Here is a 23,661-nt window from a genome sequence, read left to right as displayed (position 1 = left end):
TTTTACGGTCGACCGGAAACAATGAATGAGTGCGGATGATTCTGTATAAGTATGTAGAGTGTAGACGAACTACCTACTTTTTTTTGTGTGTTTGTGAAATGTACAACCCACGATGACCATTGTCCGGGTTATAACTTTTAGGCTGGTCAAATTACTGTGACGAGAAGTTGGCTCGAAAAGGACGAATTTTTACAAAAAGGTTTGACTCGACCTGACTCGACTTGTTCAATTGATGTAAATATTGGTTATTTTTACCAGGCTGGGTGATGGCTTCTTTAAGATAGCGAGACTCCCTTTTCAAATTTTGACATATTTTTTTTTGAAAATGAACTCAAAATAAGAGGAAACTATTTAGAAAACAAAACACCAACTAAAAGTACAATTCCCAGAAAACACAGAAAAAGAAAACGAGAAATCAAATATGCATCATGGCATCATGTGATTTTTATAGAATTTTTCCAAGAATCGAAAAAAGTAATGGAGAGTTGATCTATCTCCTATTCCCTTGCCCCATCTTATAATTCGTACGTCAAACCTACAACTTTTTCACTCGAACTCAAGTTTAATCACCAAGCACTACGTTAATTTGAACACTGAACGGAAAGGGGGGAGGGGTAGAGTGGGGGGCCATTTTCTCATCAATTTTGAGCTCTAAAAGCTCATAAGGAAGGTCTCCCAACTGGCAGATCAGATTTCTGATGATTTTTTGAAAATCAAATTTGTACCAAAAATGAAAAAAAATCCAAATTTTACCAAATTGACCTGGAAAGCTGAGATTTTTTATCTCCCCGAATCCATTTGAAATTGTTTGGAACTATTTTGAGTAGTTTTGGAGCCTCCAGCAGATTTTCAGAGAGTTGAAATTTCCACAGAGGGGTTGAAAATCGAGCACAGACCTAACTTCAGCATTCTAGATAATTTGGTGAAATTTTGATTTTTTCCCTAACATTTTTGGCTCAAATATGATTTTCAAAAATTCTCCAAAAATCAAAAAATGCTTTTTTAGCTCCTTTGATTTGAAAGTCAATAAAAAAAAGAGATTTTGCTCATTTTTTGATGTAGGTACATACAATCTACTCTCGTATCTCGAATCACTTTTAAAAAATTTGCTCTTTCAATTTCAAAGATGGGAAACGCTTACATACAACATTTTTTCCTCAGTGAAACCTGCTCAATTATATCCAAATCTGAAGTATCACCTCCACTCACATGTATATGAATTATAATTATAAATAAGAATACGTTTCCTTACCTTTTCTTCAATCATCACTGGTCTGCTAGTAAAAGTGAGTCCATTACAAAAGCTATTTTCTCGTACAGCTACCGTTTCATCTTTCTCCAATCGGATATTTTTACCTTTGGTCGAGTGGAACTTGAGCGGTAACGGATGGCATAATCCATTTGATCGAGATTTCGATTTTGAAACTGAAACAAAAACCACATAGGTAGGGCCATAAGTATGATTTACGAAAAATAACAAAAAAAAATTAGCGTCTTCGTCAACCCACCCATCGTATCATATTACCCAAAATGGAACTAGAATTACATCCGGCCTTCTATTAGTACTAAGCATACGTCGATGACGTACGTAGGTCTCGTTGCTCAACCGGAAATCTTCTTATCAAAGGGCCTCAAAAAATGCAAATCGTTTTTATAGTACGTCTATAAAAACTGAAACCGGACACTTTTATAGTACCTACTCGTAGAATATCGTCTTATACTTAGGATACGCGAGTAAGACTGGAGGAGAATGGGAGAGGGTGGAATACGCCTATATATTAAAACATTAGACTTTGGAACCCTTCTGCTTGTACTTTTGCGATACGAATCACGTCAAACCCTGCAGTGCCAGGCACTTAATGTAGGCAATGCGACGACCGACGTATAATAACGTCAATCGCAGGGCATCGAACGCGTGTTTAATATAAAAGTAGGTTATGCACATTCCATCGTGTACCTACTCTTTGCGAGTTGGAGTTGAAATTTCGTAAAAAAAAAAAAACAAAACGCACACACAAATCGACAAGAGGAAAAAAACCTCGCAACTTCTTCGGTCGTCGGTTAGGTAGGTAGTTTTCTTAGTAGTTGTTGTCGTGCTGTATCGACCAAATAACATCACAGAAAAGCAACGTATATACTACAAATACGTATAATCGAGGAGTAAATAACATTGCAAAATCCCCTCACACATACACTCACTCTATATACTCGACTCGGACACGTCTTCTTGCTGTTGGCCGTTGATCGTTTAAAACCGTGGGAACTGGGAACTCGCAAGATCTCTTGGCTAGAGCTCGCCATCGCCAACGTCTAGTCTCTTGACTCCCGAGTCCCGACTCCCGAACGCCTACACCTTTCACAAAGATGAAAGTAGTAATCTTTCTCTGGGAGGTAATTTAAAGACTCCTTCAATCAACATTTATGCTACACGAGCATCGTACTCTCGCCGCCGTGCCGTCGTTGTAAGATCACCAAATAGGAAACTGAGATAATTGGTAATAATTAGCCTATTCGTGTAATTGAGTACTTCCACAAAACAACGACGTGTAAGAAAGGGGCATTTACGTTTGTCTCTTTTATGGTTAATTTTTTCACCGTATTTTAATTTCAAGGTCAACGCTTCGAACATTTATAAGGTCACGACCGGATCCGAAACGTACAGAAAGAATTTTCTTCTCCTTTATAATAATGCAAGCATACCAACTCACCGGAGTATCCATTGAGGAGGTAATTATAACCACGACGTTAATTTTTTGTTTCCGTTTCCCTTTCCCTATAATATAAGAGCAGGATCTGGACTATGTTTCATATTATTTATACAGTATGTACATTACAACACTCAGATCTACATAATTTTCTCAAATTAAAATTCCAATCCGTCTCAGCCACAATTGCGAATGGTCGACTCGAGAATCATTATTATGGTAAAATTTATTCACCCCCGTTTCCTCATCATCGCCTGCACGTTTCATTCTTCGACAATGTCGGCGTGAAAAAATCTGCTATTTCTGATTCTCTCATATGAGAAGCCACAGCGAGCTTTCTTCGTGCTGGAGATGTTTTATCGCCTCGCCACCGCTCCGGCCAACCAGTTGCATAAGAGATACCTATTGAGCAACAACCGTGTCTTCAATAGGTTCACTGTTCACTACCGCGTGTTTCTACACACACGTTCGTGTTAATAGTACATATAAAATTACGATACATTCGATACGGTTTTCGCATTTATGTGTATCTTTAACATGTACCAACGTTTTAGTCCTATTTGTAAACCAAAGTATGAGAAGAATGAATAATTTTTCATCATTTTCTAGAGGTCTTTGTAGCAATGAGATTACCTATTCAAATTGCGTCTCTCTGTTAGGACATACTCCCTTATTGAGCAAAAAGATTTCAATATTCGAGGAACTCGTACAGCTGTAGCTCCTTCAAAATTCAAGATGAGCAAAATTTGAAATATTTTTCATAACCTATAAAATATGTTATATGCAAAGTTTACCTATCTGTGAAATTGAAGGGGTTATGGGCGTTCAAAGATTTTCAAACACTATACAGTCCTTTCAGGTGCAAAATGGGCAAAATTTGCAAATCGCTTAATTTGAAGTAGGTATTTTCCTGTCTGCCTTATTAATTGGAATCAAAGTGTTTCCATTTTTAAAGAGGGCTATAGAAAATAAAATAAATAAATAGAAAATCACTGATTGAGGAAATGAAAAAAGGCAAAGCTGGGAATTTTGGTTAAAAACAGGGCTGGAAAAAACATGACTTTTATGGCCGTTTAGGCAGGACGACTTCAGATTTAGCAAAAAAACTGATATTTCTAACCATTTTGGCAGATCGGGCTTTTTTAAAAATTTACCAAAAAATATCACTTTTTTGACTTACACAAAAAACAGGACTTTTTATTACAATCTCAAGGCTCTTACTTGATTTTTTTCCAAAAAAAAGAAACTTTCAGTAACCAAAAAAGCTTGAAACAGTAACTAAAAAGAACTCATCCCAAAAAAGTGACAAAACGTGAACAGAACACAGCTTCAGCAAAAGGAAAGACATTCTTGGCAATTTCTGGCTAAAAAGCGAGAGACTTCTGGATAATTTTTAGAAAAAGTGAATCTTTTGGGAATTTTTTGCAAAAAAAAAACGAAAACTCTTAGCAATCTTGCAAAAAAGCTAAAACTTATGCCAAATTAAAAAAAAAAATTTTCAATTTTGAAAAAAAACAAGAATTTTTGGAAAATTATTGAGATGAGAAAAAATACATTTTTTTGGCAATTTCTGGTAAAAAAAAAGCTAGACTTGTGAGACTCTTCAACAAATTAGCAGTTTGCTAAGAAGCGAGAATTTTCGTCAAATTTTTGGCAAAAAGCAGAACTTTGACAATTTTATCAAAGACACGACTTGGCAATTTTTTGCCAATTTTTGTTGAAAAAGCGAGCACTTTAGGCCAAAAAAACGAAACTTCAGCGTATTTTCTGAAGGAAATATTGGTATTTTTTTTAGAATTAAATTTTTAGTAAGAAACGAAATCAATTATGGGGCAATTTTGAAAACAGGCGAGATTTGTTTGATATTTTTAGCAGAAAGCGAGACTTTGACAATAATTTCAGCAAAGGGGACTTTTAAACAATTTTGACAAAAGTAGGAGTTTTTTTGAATTACGCAGAAAACAGGACTTTTTATTGAAATCCAGGCAGAAAAAAAAGTTCTTTTAATAGCATTTAATTTTAGACAAAAAAACAAGACTCTTGACTATTTTGGCAAAAAATTGTACTTTTGACAATTTTAGCAAAAAAAACATGACTTATTTGGCAATTTTGACAAAAAAAACAAAACATTTTAGACAAAAAATAAGACTTTTGACTATTTTGGCAAAAAATAATTGTACTTTTGACAATTTTAGCCAGCCAAAAAACGTGACTTTTTTGGGAATTTTGACAAAAAAAACAAAACATTTTTGACAAAAATTGGGGTAGGTATTTCTGACAATTCTGACAAAAACCGAGACCTGACCTCTCCTGTCAATTTATGCAAAGAACGAAACTTTTGATACAACTAAAGGGCAAAAAGTTGAACACTTTTAGAATATGTAGACAAAAAATTGCACTTTCTCAGCAATTTTGATAAAAATTGAAATTTTTTGACAATTTCGACAGAATTGGAACTAATAGGACTTTTTCAACAATTTTGATACGATCCGAGCTTTTTCAATATTATCGCAAAAAAATAATTGAGGCAAAAATCAACATTTTTTCGATGTTCTAGCAAAAAAACAGGACACACAAACAAAAAGTAATACAAAAGTAGGGAAAACAGGGGGAGGGGGGTATATTATCACCTTCTTGTGTGAGACGAAAGAAAAATATCAGAAATTCTAGAGCAAATCGACGATATTCTTTTTACAAAAAGCGAATGAAGTACCATAAATAGACAATTTTTTTTTATTATTCCTTAATTTTAGGAGAAATTTTACATTTCTATGACTTTTCTAGAAGGGCGAAATTCCCTGATTTTCCCTTGTCTCCGATGTTTCCAGAGAATGAACATCCGGTATAGGTTAAACATTAATTTCACCAATTTTCTACGTTTAATCAGCCTCCAGGTAAACGTTATGTGACTTCAAATTGACAGGTCATCAACCACGTAGGCTTTAGTAACAACTACTCAATCTAATCACTAAAAACATTTAATCAGTTTTCGATATTTAACGAATAGTGACGTCAAGACTTAACACAACTACTACACCTTCCATATAAACAATTGACCATTGTACCCTATACTACCTGTAGAACATCTGGTGGTTCATTTCGGCAGTTACCTTCCACAGAATTTTTTTTTCATTACCTAAAAGAACAATACGGTATACTTCCGCACCAAGTTATTTTAAGACACCTACATCCGAGCTTCGCAGACTCACAACACAGTTCCACCAATACGAACAATGATCGTGGTACACTGTTTCTCTCAATTTTTAGAGAATTAGTCAGCTGGGAGATAAGAAAGAATTCATTTTATCGAGAAATTCATAATTAGTTATTCATATATCCGCAGCTACAACGAGTTTCTTTCTTCGTGGCGTTTCGTTATCAGTTCATGTTCTATTATTTACCCGACCCTTGTAAAGCACTAGGCACATTTCTACTCTATTTCTTCTATATATTTTGAGTTGGATCAGTTGGAGTTTAGTTAGTTTTGTGACTTCTGCGGCTTCGAGTGCACTGCCTAGTTATATTTCTCTTTTCTCTCTCGAATAAGCAGTTTTATAACTGATTAGCCGAAGAAGAAATTGAATCTGTGTAGTACGTTACGTTTAAAAAAAGTTATCGCTTATCTTATCAAATCCGATTAAAACCGAAAGTGTCCGAAATCTGAGTAGAAAATATTATATGTAATATCGCTAATTAGCATCAAATTGAAACGTCCGGTGTAGTGTAGCAAGTGTTCTATACCTATTCGCATTTCGCAATGGCTCCGCGAAAAAGAGTGAGAAAAAATCGCGGTGGTTCGGCTTCCAATCAAACAGAAGAAGAAGTATTTTACGATGCTCGAGAAGAAGTGGATACAGAAGATACAGAAGAACACGATACAGAAAGGTAACGTTTACAAGTACTAAATCTCTGATTCTACATACATAAACCTACCTACCTATGCTATCATAAGAATACCTCAAACTTTTCAAAGTGAGTCCACACGTACGTAAAATATTCCTCTTCAATTTCAAAATTCTTTCATATTAAACTAATTTAATATGCTTATCAACACTCGTAAAACTAATCTCATTAAGACACCTACCTACCTAATTTCCTGCCATATCAGTAAACCCCATTCTCACGCCCGCAAAACACACCAACGATGCTCTGCGACTTCCTTCAGAGCACGCATATGGCATATGGCACCCAAGTCCAATGACCTACACATGGCATGGCATTGTCGTCTTCGAAACTTGAACAGATCTCGATTACAGAGCTAAATACGAAAATTTCCCACACCTCGAAAACACAGACAGACGATGGAAAAAAATTTGAAATTTCCTATTTCTTAATAACGGTTTTTCAACACACGACAATCGTGCACCAAGGTAAACACGTCGCCAGCAGTTTTTCAACATCGATTCCATTTCCCACACACACGGCAGCAGAGACGAGCGGGTGATACGATTCTCGTAACGTACACCACCATTAATACCAGTCACGTTGCTATAAGCCGAAACCAGTTTAATCGGCGTTATTGATTTTTGCCGCGAAAGTTCACGTTTTTTTTTCGCTTCTTTTTTTCATCAGCGAATAATATACTTATCGCGATCGCGGATAAAGATGCATACTTGGAGAAAGTGTGCGATATGAGATGACAATTACAGCAAGCGACATCAAAACGCCAATATGTAGATGTCTCATCATCATACAGTTCGAAATGGAAATCTCGAAGATAAGTTTACTTCCAATTTTACCGAAAAACATGCCAAAATTTCGCGCCAAAATGCAACGATGACGTAATGCAATGCACCGCATCGTCGAAGTGTAGGAATAAAGACACATGTCGATGAATTGTTTTGCCAATTTTTGAATCTCTTCGCTGTATATAGTGTATACTAAAGGGGAAAACAGTGGTGTTAATTTGCACGATCCAGCGATAGCGAATACGAATAGGAATAGCAACAGCTGAACAGTACAGAGAGTGCGAGTTACCAAGAGTCTCGGTACCGATGGGAATACCATCTGCCGGCGCGTACACAGCTTGCCCCAAATTCAACAGATAAACCCCTCTATATATGCCTTTGCAAGAAAATATTAATAAACTACAGCACACAGACATACATACACTCGCACACATTCCCAAGCAAATGCTGCTGCATTCTAAGGGTGATATCCAAGAACAATAGTAATTCCGTTACAAAGTCATTCAATAGTATTCGCTCGGGTAATACCCAAGTTAAAACATACCCTTCATAGAGAACATTTTACCCCGCGAAAAAAGCTAGGGATTAAATCGTTTTGGTGGTTTTCAATGGTATCGTATACGTCACTGCAGAAATACTCGCAGAGAGACGAACGACGAGGACACATGATGGAATTTTGCCTATATAACCGAAGGGATCTTTATCTTTATAATATTTAAAAAGACTTTCACAAAAATCGTATTGTTCTTTTGGCTAGAAAAATACGAGAATAGGGAGTCCGTCAGAATCTCACGACTGCAACCTCTAAAAAAGGCTACAAAACCTACCATCAAGTACTTTTCACACGGCGAAGTAATACCTGTATACTGTGGATTTTCAAGCTATTTAAATGTACAGCTCTTTATAGAAAATTTTATACTCTTTCAAAATGATACCAAATTTTGTGAAATGTGCTCAAGCTTTCCATGAAAAAAATTAGGTTTCGCCGAACCAATTTCGAAAATGAAGGTTTATTTTGAGAACCATTCTAACTGCAGTGCATATTTTTTGAAACAAAATTATGGGCACTTGGTACTTTGACACGCTAGAGCTTTTGAACCACTCATCATTTTATTGTACCATTCTATACAGCATTTTATCCTCTTTCCAATGTTAGTCGACTTTATCATGTCCATCGAATTCTCAATGCAATCCTCTCATCATCGACTTAGCCTAAGCCAACCACCTCTCCGCGAGATAATTTACGATCTTCTGGAGATTCGTTGTATTCGTACTAAGTGTTCGATCATTTTACTCATTACCGTAGCTCAATGAGGCACTATAACCGCGCGAACCCCTAACGAAACAATAATTATAAAAACGCAACCATATTACATCACTAATTACCTTCGAAACCTCGATAAATACTCGCATTTCAAGGATAATTAAAACAAACGTCGAATCGACGACTTTTAAACGGCATAAAAGTCGATTAAGTACCATTGCGGGCAGTCGGAACGAGCTGCCGATGGGCGCCGCTGCCGAAAAATTCTGCTATTTCTCCTAATCTCACGTTGAAATTCAAACAACCCAGCCGATAATTAAAACTTGTTTAAAATACAATTAACCACGAACGCCGGCAATTGTTTCGACAATTAACCGGTTCTCCAACAGATTTATCGTTTGTAACAGTCACGATAATAAATCGTCTTTCTCTCGCTGACTTCAGCACCAACAACAACAACCAACAACGTACCATACCATACATGTTAATGTCCGAAGAATACCCATCTGTGTTTCATTTCTCTCCTTCTTACTTCTTCTGTTGTTTTCACAATCGCCGAGATTTTTCTACCGTTATTATCTCTCCTCTTTTTTAATGTAATTTCTTCGCATCACTTTATACACATACGTAGGTACGTCAATCGTCGTCCGTCCTAAACGCCGCGAGCAATTTGTACATTGGTGGAAAACCGATCACATGTCAAGACTGTATCTAGAAGATTATAAATGTGAAAAAATTACTCCAACAAAAAAGCTACTGGTCGTCGTGTCGAATCGCTCTTCAGACCTAACAGAGTTTCTACTATAATACAATCGACGATATTAAACCGTAGATTCGTGACAACGTCGACGGTAGACTTGCTCACATTATACCTACGTCGTCGTTGTTTCGCATAAATGGGAAAAATTCTCCTTATTTATGATCATTAATAAATTATTATATAGGCACATCGTCGTTAGATAATACGTCAATCAATATAGCGTACGAAACGAGTGAAATTTACTTCCGTGATACGTCTCGTTGGTCGAGTTTTGTTTCAATCGAACGAAATTTTCATGATTTTCAACAAAACCGAACTCCTGCTGGGTTAGAAAATGTGTTTGTAAGAATTCGAGTCATTATCAGGTCACCGCTGTAGATATATGCTACAACGTACAACCTAAAGACCTCAAAAAAAAAAAAAAAAAAAAAAAAAAAAACACAGACTTAATCATTCTGTTAGAAGTTCATGAACAAATTCAAATTGCTGACTAGAGAGTTTAGGGCGTTTCATTTCAAGAAAGTTTGAACCATGAAAACAAAATCAAACAATAATAATCAGAATATAGAATCGATTACCTATGTATTGAAACCAATCATCAGTTCTGAGCTTCTGACTCGGCAGATTCTTCGCTATACCAAAGATCAAAAACCCTGGTTGCAAATGGAGTAGAGGTAGCAGAGCTGCGATAAGTAAAGTAGATAGGTAGATGATTATCATTTTAGAATACTCGAACCGTCAAACATATTAGGTACCTAAATTTGAACCAATCATGCGATTAAAATCAATCCTCACTTCCTCAGACACACCTAGCCGACATAGGAAAGTAAAATGTCTTCAGCTTAGGTAGGTACCTCTTTCAACTTTGCTAGTCCTAATCGAATGGAACCCCTCTGGAACTTGAAGCTCTAGCCCTTCACCGTTGATCAACAAACCGACCTGACTGATGAGATAACTACACCACAGAGTTGATTATTTACTACATATTCGAATCATTTTCGAACAATATAAACAAAACTAATGTCTAGTTCCGAAATTGAGCACAACTTTAGCTACCTACTTTTTCGTTAGAGTAACCGAACCAAAGCTCTCGAAGACCTTCATCGTTAATCAACATGTGCCAGGTGGAAAAACCACCACAGAGAGAGAGAATTAATTACACACAAATCAAGCAATCTTCAAACACTGTAAAAACAAAACCAAATCAGAATTCAGCACCAATTACAAGACTATAAGACCAATCTTCAAGAGTCCTGTTCTTGAGCAACCTCTTCCTTCCTCGTCCTAACACCGAACAAAAGCCCTCGATGCCCTTAATCGTTGATCGACAGACAGGTAGAAAAACTACGACAGAGAGGTAATTATTTGCCATTCATAAGAATACTGCGGTATTACCAAACGATAAATACCACCCATGCAGTCATCTATAAGGTTGTTGAGTCAAGGCTATTTGGACGTTTACAAGTTCTAAGCGCATTAAACCTCCATAAACGCTTAAAACTGTGGGAAGAAATTCACCGTCCATATGCAGGTTGTTAACCACCGTAGAATTACAAATTCTGTACACATTCCATTACTAGTATCACTATACAAACCGTGCAATATTTCACAGAATTAAAAGATAATCTATTCAATCTGAAATGTAGATTGCAGACAATAGTATTCAATCGATGGACGATGATGAAAAAGGGTTCAACAAGTTCAATCATCACAAATGATTGTTACTTTTGTTACTATCAATATAAAAAATTATTAAAATGCTTACTCTGCAAAAAAATAAAAATTCAAGTAAGAACATACCCGTAAAAAGACGTTTCATGATGGTTTCACTTGTTTCACTCTACAGACTAATTAATTCAACTACAACATGCAAATTACGATAAAAATGATCTACCAGATGAGAAAAAAAAGGAAAATTTGTAAAAAAACAAAATAATCTCATCATTCTGCAAACCAGTGAAATTTCATAACTCCCCCACCCCACCGCTCTCTCCAACATGACTTCAAAAGAATGCGAAATCATATCATAGTTCACCTTGTTATCAGTACTATTAAAACATCCGGTATACATTTTCGTCTTTCGTAAATTCTAATCTTATGTTACATACTCGTACGTGCTATATTATTATTACCATAATTTAATCAGACCGAAACAGAACCTACGTACTACGTAGGTAAAATAAGGTAATTTTCACCAGAATGGAGCCAGTGTTTTCTCTTCGAACTTGAACAGAAAGACTTTTGAAGGTACTACGTATGTATACTTGTAGGTGAGTTAACTTATTATGTATTTTCGACGAAGTCGATCATCAACTTACCTAAACCGATTCTCTTTTTGAATTTCTTCAGCCCTTTCATTTTACTCCTGATGGGAGCCAAGAAGGAAGTCTGAGAGTTGGTACACCTTCGGCAATGACTAGTATATGGATGATGAAGTAATCTCTCTTCACCGTACAAATCGCTATCAACGGTAATACCCATCGAGTAATGTGTACGAGTATTTAAAACACACGAAGAAAGCAGCGAAAAAAAAACCACAACACAACAACGACAACCGTTTTTAAACGATCGAAATATTTCAAACGATTAGTACGAAGATATACGCGCGAGCTTTTATCATACCGATAATGTAAATCGAGTTACGACCAAACAACAGAGATAACGAATACGAGAAACAAGACAAGAATATTACAACACTGTACACAGCGACCGGCACCGACGACGTATCGTAGTAAATTCTACGAGTACTCGCAACCTAACTAAACTACAACGATCAGCTTTGACAGCGGCGCGTGGCATCGATGCTAAATGATATCCCACTCCGTCTGCGGCTCTCAGTGCCTCTCTTTTTCTTTCGCTCTCTCACTCTCGTGGTGTGTACTCAGGGATTGCCCATGGTATAGCCGCCACCGCCGATATGAATGAACATCTGGTATATTATTACTACCGAGGCACGAGCCCCACTATATTAACAATATGTTGGAAAATGTGTTGTTTAATTTTAATGCTAAATGTGTATAATTCGAACGAACCCACGTCCGCCAACAGCGTCCTGCTGGATGATCATAATACAAATTTGGGATCAATAGCCAGTAGCCAGTGGTCATCTATAGGACAATTGCGCCGATAATGCCCATAAGTAAACTACCCTGAGTGGACGAACGTCGAAACAGCAAAGGTGATCGATCAAGATGAATAGAAACGGATCCTTGTCATTTTCCATATTTCCGTCACATCTCCAACATTCACAAGCGATGCTTATAATAGGAATCAGATTATAGACAGAAATTATGAAATGAACTTCTGAAAGAACGCAATATTATTACATCTCACAGCAGCGCGATATGTTTCAACAAATTAAATCTAAATTGCGCGAATCGTAAATTTCATAGTGAGTTTATTTACATCCATGTTGCTCGAATTCACATTATCATTAATGTTGATCTCAATCTCAACATCTATCTATAGATATTAGATTGCCTAATCACATCTCCGTGTCAATATGAAAAAGGATAAAGACGAGTATAGAGATTACAATCAACATACTCCCTTTGTACAAGTTCACATCTATTCGAGAAAGAAACAATAAGTCTTCTTAGAATCTAGAAATGTTATTATACCGATGAAAAGAATTACATCGTATTGAATTGTACAGGTAGAAGTTCACCGCTTCAGCTTCTGTGTCGACCATTCTATTATAATAATTCGAAGATGTAACGCTTTAAAATCAAATGTTATTTCTTTTATTGTCATCGTATGGGCACATCTCGTCATAAATTACAAGAGGTTTACAGTCTGCTGAGGAAATTGAGTGGGCGAGCTCATGTGATATATTCCAAATGATAATTATCCATAGAGGATTTTTTTTCAAGATTTATACCGAATTCGACTTGGTCCAACGGTCCAAGTGAGCATTGGTTGTATACTTACTGTAGGGTTTTGGAGGAATGATACTATAAGATTTGAGGTTATCGAACATTTGAACTAGGTAGCCAGATACTAATGTAATAACATGGAGGATACATTTTTACAAAAGGCAAAATAGCATAGCTCGACCTCGAAGTATCACTTTCAACTTTTACAAAAGACAGACAAAAAATTATACCTTTATCATAGCCTATTTTTTGTCTTACCTTTTTAAAATTCTCTACCCGTCCATTCACGATAATAAATTGAAAATTTACATTTTACAAAATTTGCATAAAAATTTATAGACTATTAATATGTAGGTAGGTAATGATTTAGAAATGAAACTGTTAAGTGTTAGCTGAAAACCATTGAATTGAAGAATTCATTAACATTCATAGCGATAAAATTCTCCGAGTATTGATTCAATGAAAGAAAAAAAATTATCATAACAATAAATTCGAAGAATTCAAGTTTGCAGTACCTAGTCGAGTACAGCATTTGCCTAAAAATTTGATAAAAATTCAAAAGCTCGAGTTCATAAATTCGTAAGACCTGATTGCAATAAAAAGGAAAAATTGACGTAAGTATACTTATTGAAAAACTCGCCAAATTTCATTACAATTAAAATTTTAAAAAAAATGAAATATAAATGAGAAATTAGCGGATTTTCTGAACGCTAAAAAAAAATAGATTTGTGCTTCTCCTTCCTCTCTCCTCGTCCAACAAGAATAATTAATTTCCCTCAAAGAAGAATGAAATTGAAGTTAGATGGAGAAAATTTCATTTTGGTGATTTTTAAATTTTTTAAAGTTTCATTAATTTTAGATTGAAAAAAATCCCTGTCGATTTGACGGAAAAATCGTTTTAATAGAGGAATAAATAATCAGGGTGTCTACCGGAATTTTTTGGCCGAAAATCACTACCTTTTCACTACGTTTCAAAAAAAAATCACTACCTTGCAAAATATTTTTAACCCCCCCCCCCTCCCTCCTACACAAACGATTTTTCATTTTTTTTGTGTGTTTGAACTTTGTAGTGTTTTACAGAGGAGTAAGTACACGTTCTCATCAATTTGAAATCAATTCAATGATTTTACAACCATTAAAATGAGCGAACTCGAAAAATTAACAAATCAACTATTTCGAGAATAAAATTCTTTCAAAAATATGAAAGATGAAGGATTTTTTAAAAAATTTTTAGCAGTGATTTTTCAGGGTGTCCAGTCCAACAAAATTTCAAAATGAAAAATCAGGACTTTAGCAGGTCATATTTTTTAAACACTTTGGGTTTTTCAAGAGGGAGAGGGGGTGGACGAGGCCTAATTTTACATTAAAATTTTTCGTTTTTTCCAATATCTTCAAACATCTCAGGATTTTTTTCAAGTAAACGGATGTCGAGAATATAATTTTGTCATTTCAATTTTTGATTTTATTTTCACCTTTAAGGTTCTTGTTACCGTAATAAAATTGGGCGAATAAAGAACTTTTTTCAAAATAAAAAATGAAAAAAAATAATGGAAAATTTGAACAACATTTGGAAAAAAGATACCAATTTTACGAAAAAGCTATCGAAAATTAGTATTTTGAGGGGTATAAAAACGTTGTTTTCTCGGGCGATGAATGAAGAAGTTCATTATTTTTGCTTCACTGTCACAATTTTAAAACTTGAATTATTATTAAAAAAAAAAAAAAAAATCAAACTAGAAAAATAGCAAAAGCTTTTAAAAATATGTAATTCAAGTTCTAAAAAAGGTCAACAAATGACCCATTTTTAACAAAATTTTTCTTCCGCTTTTTTTCATTTTTCACTACCTTTTAAGAAAAATTGCTGAAAATCACTACTTTTTCACTACTTTTGCTACCGACTTTCAAAATCACTACTTTTTCACTATACTTTCACTACCTGGTAGACACCCTGATAATAAGAAGTGGAACCATTTTTCGAAGGAAAGGGAGATACGACAGAGGGAAGTGAGACCCATAATCGAAAAGAATCAGAAAAATTGAATTTTTTAGACACAATAAAGTTCTAATAAATGTTATAAGATCTAGAAAAAAGAAAATAGGCAGCTATACATACGTACAACTCTGGTGATTTAGTGTTTTGATCGTAGCCTGTTGTCTATAGTAGGCCCTAGCATATTTTAAGGCCCATTTTCGACGTAATTAAGAAAAAAAAATTCTAAAGCTCTAATTTTTCAACAAAAAAAAATCTATAACATCACAAAAAGTGAAAAAAAGACGCAAGTGGGCTCCAGTATGTGGTAATAAGATCAAAAAATGTGATTTAGGTAAATTTGAATAAATAATTTTCAAAGTTGCAGATGTCCATTTGTTTTTTTCCGAATATTTTCCCAAGAGATGTTGACTGGAGATTGACCTGTTTAAAATGTATACCCAAACACAACGTTTTCCTGGATATTTAAATTTTTTTCATCAATTCATGCAATTTTGAAGCCATTATGGATTATTTGAAATACTGCAGAACTTCCAGTTTTTCAAATTGAATAGCTAAAAAATTGTATGAGCTACTATATGGACCCTCATGCTAAAATAAAATATGAGCAAGCGGGAGGTTGCTTCGAATTTAAAAAAAAACGAACCTAATGAAGAAAAATTTGGAAAACTGGAATTTGTTTTTTCATTTTTTCATAAATTCCTGGGAGAGATGAAGAGCCTTGATCAACATGTCAGTGGCACTCAGAATTATTTAAGCGGCGTTAATCGCACCGCCTGACCCCCCCCCCCCTTCACGAGTGGGAACAATTGCGTACATTACGTACTTAATTGTACATACATAAATTTTAGTCCTTCGGTAAAGCACTGGCGCTGCATCATTTCATTTCCATGTCGTTTTTGACCCTGAAGTACGAATATAAAAATTCTGGAAATACTTACGCTTATTAAAAATACACACAGAGACGACAACGACAGCGGTGGCACTTTGATAAAGATAGAAAATGCCATTAATCTCTACCAGCATCAAGGCTTTAAAAATATTTCCACTTAAACGGGCGTTCTTTTAAAATAAAATCTTTACGTTAAACTGCGAGTTTTTCAGTCTTCCAAAAATACTCGTCATTTTAATTTTAGAGTAAATAATGAGTCCACATATGCAGAATCCAGTCAACGTTGTATTTCAAGGACTCGAATTAACAGACTTCATTTTTAGACCAAAAACACCCTATGGAAGAAGCAGTACGCGATATGAGACAAGAGACACTATGTTGGTCTTGATAGTACATAACCCTCTGGAAACTTTGCGTAGATCGTATGGAACGTAATCACACCAACTGTACGTCCATTTATAGATTTAAACCGCGTGTGTGGGTTTGATTAAAATCTAACAACAGATGGCAACTCAAAACACCCACGCGAATGGAACATATTACTATAAAGAATGAGAGAATTGTCATCGATGAAAATTCGTCTGCTAAAATAGACACTCTGTTTCTCCCTCGGTCTCTTTTTGTACAAGATCACTTGACCGTGATGACCGCGCCTGGACTGGACAAGAGAGCTATACAGTCAGAGTTCATTGATATCATTGATGTGATTTTCCGTATCCAACTTGGAGAACCGTATTGCCGGCTTTTTAATTTGATAATCGACGTGTAACGAGAGAGGAGAGACAATGACGATGAAAAAAATTACTACAATAATGAACGAGCGGCTTACTTATCGCGCAGATTGCAGAATTTTTACAAGATAACAGATACAGCTATATGGATGCCCTGTGGAAAACGAGAGAATAATTAAAATTTCGATCGTATCTGCTAAACGAGCCATAAAATATGGATACAAGGGTGTGCCATTTTTTTTTCTCTCCATAGAGATCAAGAATACATAAACGAGTATATACCGCTGGCATCAATCTTTTATCTGCCTACTGACCAGCCAGAGATACCGGCGACTAAAGCTGTATTATCCTACGGATTACACTGGTGTTTGTGTGTTACTCCTCAGGTGTGTTTAACAGCAGCGTTCAATTATCGTAAAATTTTTAATCCGGTAATTTTCTCGTCAAAACTATTCGATTCGCGTTGGTGGAAGAATACGTGATGAAGGTTCGAGGTTACGAATGTTACGATCAATAAACATGTCTTATTTTCATTATTTTCGCCTTAAAACTAAAATTCAGAATATTTTTCAACCGTTTTAAAAATACAACTATTCATATTTTTTTAATGGAGACGGATTCGTCGCATTTTCATAGGGTGATCACGAAAAAGTCTAACCTTGCGTTTGATGTGGCAAACCTACATACGAGAAAGTTTCTACATTTATCTTGATTAATTTCTCCGAAACGTTGCCTAATTAATGTTCTATAATAAGTAGGTACTTTACGTAATGAAACTTGGTTTCTTCGAATTTTTAAATGTTGATTCAGTTCTTAGAATCAAATTTAATTTGGTACGAAAAAATTGAATCGATTGATGCAGGCATTTTTATATTCAGTCAAAAGTGATCACGATCCACCGATCTGAATGAAATTTTGACAGTGGAATTCACTAAAAGGTATAACTTTACACCAAGACCTACCTCTAACCAATTTGGTTTCTCTAAAATTTTGTGATTGGAAATTAACTAGCCATAATTCGGAAATCTAGTTCCTCTTGAAAAAATGGAAATTTCAAGTACCTACCTATTCACAAAATCCAACATAAACTTTCAAAGATGACCGAAAAAGGTTTCCTATCAAAATAGCCAATCCCCCTCCACCTCACCACCCCACAAATAATTAGAATTATCGGAAAAAATTCCAAGTTTTGAAAAAAGTTTTGGAACTGAATGTTTTTTGGAGGTTTTAAACCTTTTCAATTCTGTGTTATAAGTTTTGAAGGCTGACGAACAAAGTAGGTAACTAATCAGCAATAAAATGGTTCTATTTCAATTTAGCACAATCTGCGAACAATCAAGTTATTGATGATTCACCATCACCAGAGAATTGATGGAGCTTCTATATCTTATCTGCTTCAATTTTAAGGATAGTTTCTTTTGCAATCTTCTTTTCATTGTCTTCAAAAGTTACAATGTTACAAAGGATTGCATATCGTGAAAAGGTTCAGCTGGAGAACCAGTATTAGTATTAATTTACGATAAGAGAGTGCAGTTCTAATCCTCATGAGGGCAGACGTGTCAGATACAACGATAATTCATCAATGATTATCGATATAGTATCGATAACGGGTGTTTATTTTCCTGCCTTTCGGATTATGTACTATAGTGTCAGTTTTCAATTTTTTTATCTGCGTGAAGAAAAAAAGTGACGTTTTAAGTTATTTTAGGATACATAAATGTAATTATTTATCGACACATCGCGATATGGCTACTTTTATCAACACATGCATCAGAAAAATATTTGAAGCAGACAAAAAAATCGAAAGAGTATGGTACATATATCTAAAAATACTCCATCATCAGACCAAATTTGTAGCGCTAAATTTCATTTTTTTTTTTTTTAGATTTTTAACAATTTTTTGAATACTTATTCAACGGGAATTTCCAGTGGGGTTTCATTAGGAATTCCCCAGTTTTGTTTAGGAAATTATTATACAAAAGGCCGAAATGAAATTAAGCGCTACACTAAACTGATTGGTGTTTTTCGATTGTTTTCAAAAAAATTAGAAATTCACTCGAGAAATCAGATCACTCAAAAGGACTGTCAATTGGTTTAGGAGGTAAAATTTCACCTTTTTCGTATTCAGTAGAGAACGTTTTGGATATAATAAGACAGAAATAGATTTTGAACATCTGCGCTCAAATCGATAGAAAGGGCCACAGGACAGTTTTCAGAGATTCGGTTTATTTTGGCTTTTTCTTACCCAATTTTCAAGATCATTCAAATATCAACTACACAGAAAGGGGGGGATCAAATTCTTTCAGACGTCGTTAGCAGCAAATTCGTCAATTAATCTACAAAATATTGCCAGTCTTTATGAAGATAGAGGTGAAGAAAATTTTGAACATTTGAACTTCATTACTCTCAAATTCTCAATCCTTAAATCGTCTTACTTCAAGAACTAATTTAAATTGAAAATTAAAGTTGGTCCTCCAATTATAACTAGGATGTCAGGAACTTCAAACTATTTGAGAAATAGATGGGGTAAAAGCTCTGAATATTCTATCAATTTGTAAATCAGTAGTTTTCGAGCATTTCACCATTGCACTGTATTTTTGTCATTCAAAAACCAAACAATACATGGAAAACGAATCTCAATGAGTAATATTGACCACGCAAGGCTCACTTCGAGGGATTTCGGCGCACCAAAATTTTTAAAGAGGTTTGAAAGGTCTCAAAATTTCAAAGTAGAGCCTACCAAAAAATCATGTCTAAATGACCTCAATAAGAAAAGAAGAAAATATTAGGGACCTACTACGTGTTTTTTGACACAGATACACAGAAAAAATTTCAAATTTTAAGGTTCTTCTTTGCTCCCTCCCCTCTCCTTTAAATTGGAGCCCAAAGTTTGGGAAATTTTAAAAATTTTCCAAATTTTTCGATTTTTTCAACGATCAAAAAAATGAGATGATCTTTTGATGTTTTTAGTACTTCCATATTATTATCGCTTCTAGGCAATTACAAAAGCTCAAAGTTCATTTTTGTCAGTTCAGGAGATCTCAAAACATTAGTTTTTCTATTCCAAGTATGATAATTTTGTAATTTTTTCTTTAAGATGGTGAAATTCATATTAAAACATAGATCACCTGAGCACAAAAAAATTGAAAATTTTTAAACTAGCTTTTCAAGCTATGGCCTCTAGCCGGAGGGATTAAACACGGATTTGAGAATTAGGAATATTTTTAACGTCTCGTTGAATTCATTTGGCCAAAATTTCTCGCCAGGTTCCATCAAATTTCGAAAAAATTTGAAAAACGACCCACCCTATTGTACTAGACAGTAGCCTAAAAATGTTTAAAAAATTTGGAAGCTTATTCAATATTCTGAACCTCCCCAGTTGATTCCAAGTCGCTCATGCCACATCAGATTATTCATTTCAGATTCTATTTGTACATAAAAAATTTCGAATTCTGCAAATTATATTAGTTGTGATCTGTCACGAGAAAACCAACCTAGTGTCCAAAACGTAAATTTTACAGGAAGGGCATTTTAAGTTTTGAGTCTATGTATCAGGCGATCTAAAATTTGTAGGTCCGTGACACTTGAACCACTTTTGGCCCCCATGAGGGCCGATAACATAACCCGATATTTTTTTCAGAATCATCACATTCAAGGTTGCCAAGTCCAAAAATCGAAATTTCCCAAAATCAATTTTTTCGAATTTTTTGTCAAAAATGTTGCAAAAACTACCCGAGTATGAATTATTAATGAAGAGTAAGTTATTATTATTAAATTTATCACGTTTCTTAACAAATTTGTTCAAGGTGAAAAGAGTTGATTTTTCCAACTCAAGCCTTACTCAAATTTCAAAATATGGCACAAATCTTTCAAATGTGGGCCGATTGTTGCAAAAATTTGCATTTCGACTCCCCAGAACATACCTTTCAAAAAAATCAAAAAAAAATTCAATTTTTACTGTAGTTGCCCTATTTTTTTGACCTCAGATTTAAGATCAAGAGAATCGTTCGCGAACGTTTCAACCCCCACAGTCGGATTCAGCACCCTAAGTACTACTAATATCCACCATAAAAAGGAAATCGATTTTTTGGACACTAAGCTGTTTTTCTCGTGACAGATCACAGTTTTCAAAAAATTTTAGTTTTAGAGCTAAAAAACTTAACGGCGGGACAAAATGTGTGAAAATTTAGAGGAATTCAACTCTTTCCTAGGTTTGTTTCAAGAACTCAAATTTTATTCCAAACCCAATTTGAAAAAATCTTGTCAATTAGAAGAATGTTCGCTGTTTTCAAAACTTTTGAGGCATATATCCTCCTTTCCAATAATGGTTCTCTATAAAGACAAACGAAAGGACAAAGTTATTCCCATTTTATTTTAAAATCCAAAACGAACAGATTTCCCAACAAAAAATTATTGGATCTGATTTTATCTGATCACTGATCAGATCCGGACATTCAGGGATCCAATTTGACCAAACTCGATCAGTCAACATTCAATTCAGATCTGGCCAAATTAACGTTTTGATCGGATTATATCTGCGCAGACCTGATCAGATCAAATTGACTCGCCAAACCTGCTGTCATAATAAAGAAATTCGGCCCTCGTATTCGGACAATGCACTATAATGCTTAAAACTTCACCATCCATGGCGTCAATTGGTTTTTCGTTTTCATTGAGTAATTGAAATAATAGCACGTTCCAAAGTATACGCGAACAAGGTCATTGGCGAATTTACTCTCGACACACGGACATGTACAATACGTAGATATTTTATCGATATAGCGAAAAGCTAGGGAAAAAAACTACGTATAAAATACCGACAATTTCCAAAAAATACCATAGGTAGTCGGTAGTCCTTGAACGTCGATTAAATTACATCCGCACAGAGGAAATCCGCCGCGCCAAGCGACCACTGGACGATCGACGATGGTAAAAAATTCACATGGGAAATGATAACGACCTTTTCGAGGAAGTCGCGTGCCTAGATGAGAGAAACCTTATAGGAGAAAAAAAATCGTTGGTGCCGAATTCGTGGATGCATTTTCAAGAGGTTCAGTTCAGTGGACCCTTCTATAACACGAATATTTTCACCTTCCCACAGCAAAACTTGCGTGTGAGAAAAAATCGCCACCGTGTGAGAAAATCCGAAATCGTGATTTTTTTTTTGACCACCTGATATACTCGTATGATGTGTGTAGATGTAGAAAAATGTACGTGTAAAAAGTTGCAGCCTATATGGAGTCATGTTTACTCGTACTTGTATGTATAAGCTGCAATGTGCACACTGCATGCTGCATATTAGTGTGATTATAATATCGGGAGAAGCTGCTGTGTATTCGAATCCATCAACATCTGCTTTTTAAAACACTCCTCATGCGCTGGGTCGCGTGTTACTAGAAAAGTTACATAAACGAGAACACGTGAGGAGGCGTAATTTTCTAATTTATTTGCATCGTATGTCTAATCCATTGTGTCGTCTTTCTGGTCGAATGCAGGGTGCTTGATTGTATGTATGTACTACGTACGTATATAGGCAGTATTGATGGGTAGTTTAGAGATCGATTGAACGTCGTAATTTTAGACTCGTAAAATTTCATTATAACTTACGCCAACATCCGCCAACATTCGGTACCCAGAGCCAGTCGATGATAATTTTTCATCGATTGTTGGTACGTTGATAGGGTTTAATTAAGTGTAATTTTAACGCCATTTGGTATTTTGATCGATCGAACGTGTATTGATTATAGAATTTATCACCAGATGACATAATTAGATTTCCTTATTGTTTGGCGAGTAATTTCATTGATGAATGTGGTGACGACAAAAGACATATTGGGCCTATTGTATCACAGGAGATTCAGTTGGTAGCCTATTGTTGAGATGTTTTCGAACAAGTTCTTAGTTCTATGGTTCTAAAAAATTGGGAATTCGTGGATTTGGTACGCCTCAAAGTCTACTTTTGAGTTTTGAGTCAAAATGATATCTGGCTCCAAAAACTGCTGACTTTGAAGAAAAACGATGATTCCACATTTTTCCCTCCATCAAATTCAAGTCATCCACAATAGCACAATTTTCCTCACATAATTTGCAGCAAATCCATCTAAAAAATTTTAAAAAGCTATAATTTTATTATTCGATCAAATCGAATTCTGCAGTATTCTACTCAACGCAGGCGGTTAAATCGATAAAAAGTGACGCGACATTCTTCGAATTTCCAAATACCAATGCCAATACGTGTTATGATTTTAAATAGGCGTCAGGCGTCGCATTGCGTCTTGCGTCCTGTCCTTTGACGATGCAGTAAAAATGCAACGTAATTAGATGAGTGAGTAGGTATTCCACTCATTCAACAAACAAAACGATAACGAGTCGATGGACGACTCTCGTAAGTACTTCCATCCATTCATAAAAGAAAAGAAAAAATTAACTCGCAATGGCAGAATTGATAGAAATTAAGCAACGAAGCGTGCCTTCGGGTTTCTGTGTGTGTGTTTGAGTAGGTTGTACCGGATATGAGCTTCTTAAACTCTGCGTACTACTTGTACCTATACTGAAGAATCTTCTCTCAATTCGAGTGACCATTATTTTTACGTAGGTCTACAGGTACCTAAACGTAAGTTTCGTTTCATTTCAAGTTATTATAACCACGAGCCACCATATGGGTAAAAAATTTGTCTCTCCTCTGCTTCTCTTCCCTTGCCGCGTCGTGTGGTAAAATAAATTGTCGACAATTTGAAAACATTTTCCATTCTTTGT

At 35.3% G+C, this 23,661-nt stretch overlaps 2 protein-coding genes and 1 long non-coding RNA gene across 8 annotated transcripts in view; 2 read left to right on the top strand and 1 right to left on the bottom strand.

Annotated features, from left to right (window-relative positions):
- Positions 1-23,661, bottom strand: part of neur (E3 ubiquitin-protein ligase neur) — a 44,051-nt gene that overhangs the window by 8,976 nt on the left and 11,414 nt on the right. For 3 of the 5 annotated variants that reach the window (XM_065360520.1, XM_065360518.1, XM_065360521.1), the window contains exon 2: positions 1,253-1,425. In XM_065360520.1, coding sequence (XP_065216592.1) covers positions 1,253-1,425 — 173 coding nt within the window. Of the gene's footprint in view, positions 1-1,252; positions 1,426-11,217; positions 11,347-11,735; positions 11,899-23,661 lie in introns of those variants that run through there. The other 2 variants (XM_065360517.1, XM_065360522.1) reach the window with 2 other exon arrangements.
- Positions 6,214-23,661, top strand: part of LOC135842859 (uncharacterized) — a 30,892-nt gene continuing 13,444 nt past the window's right edge. Inside the window, exon 1 of one of the 2 annotated variants that reach the window (XM_065360527.1) lies at positions 6,214-6,590. In XM_065360527.1, the coding sequence (XP_065216599.1) occupies positions 6,463-6,590 (128 nt within the window). In that variant the 5' untranslated portion in view covers positions 6,214-6,462. The remainder of the gene's footprint in view (positions 6,591-23,661) is intronic. The other variant, XM_065360526.1, reaches the window with a different exon arrangement.
- On the top strand, positions 11,445-11,983 carry LOC135842868 (uncharacterized). The gene is made up of 2 exons (XR_010558205.1): positions 11,445-11,687; positions 11,767-11,983. It is a non-coding gene; the product is annotated as an uncharacterized LOC135842868 (long non-coding RNA).

Source organism: Planococcus citri, chromosome 4, assembly GCF_950023065.1.
Source record: "Planococcus citri chromosome 4, ihPlaCitr1.1, whole genome shotgun sequence".
NCBI lineage: Eukaryota > Metazoa > Arthropoda > Insecta > Hemiptera > Pseudococcidae > Planococcus > Planococcus citri.
This window is presented reverse-complemented; position numbering and strand designations above follow the sequence as displayed.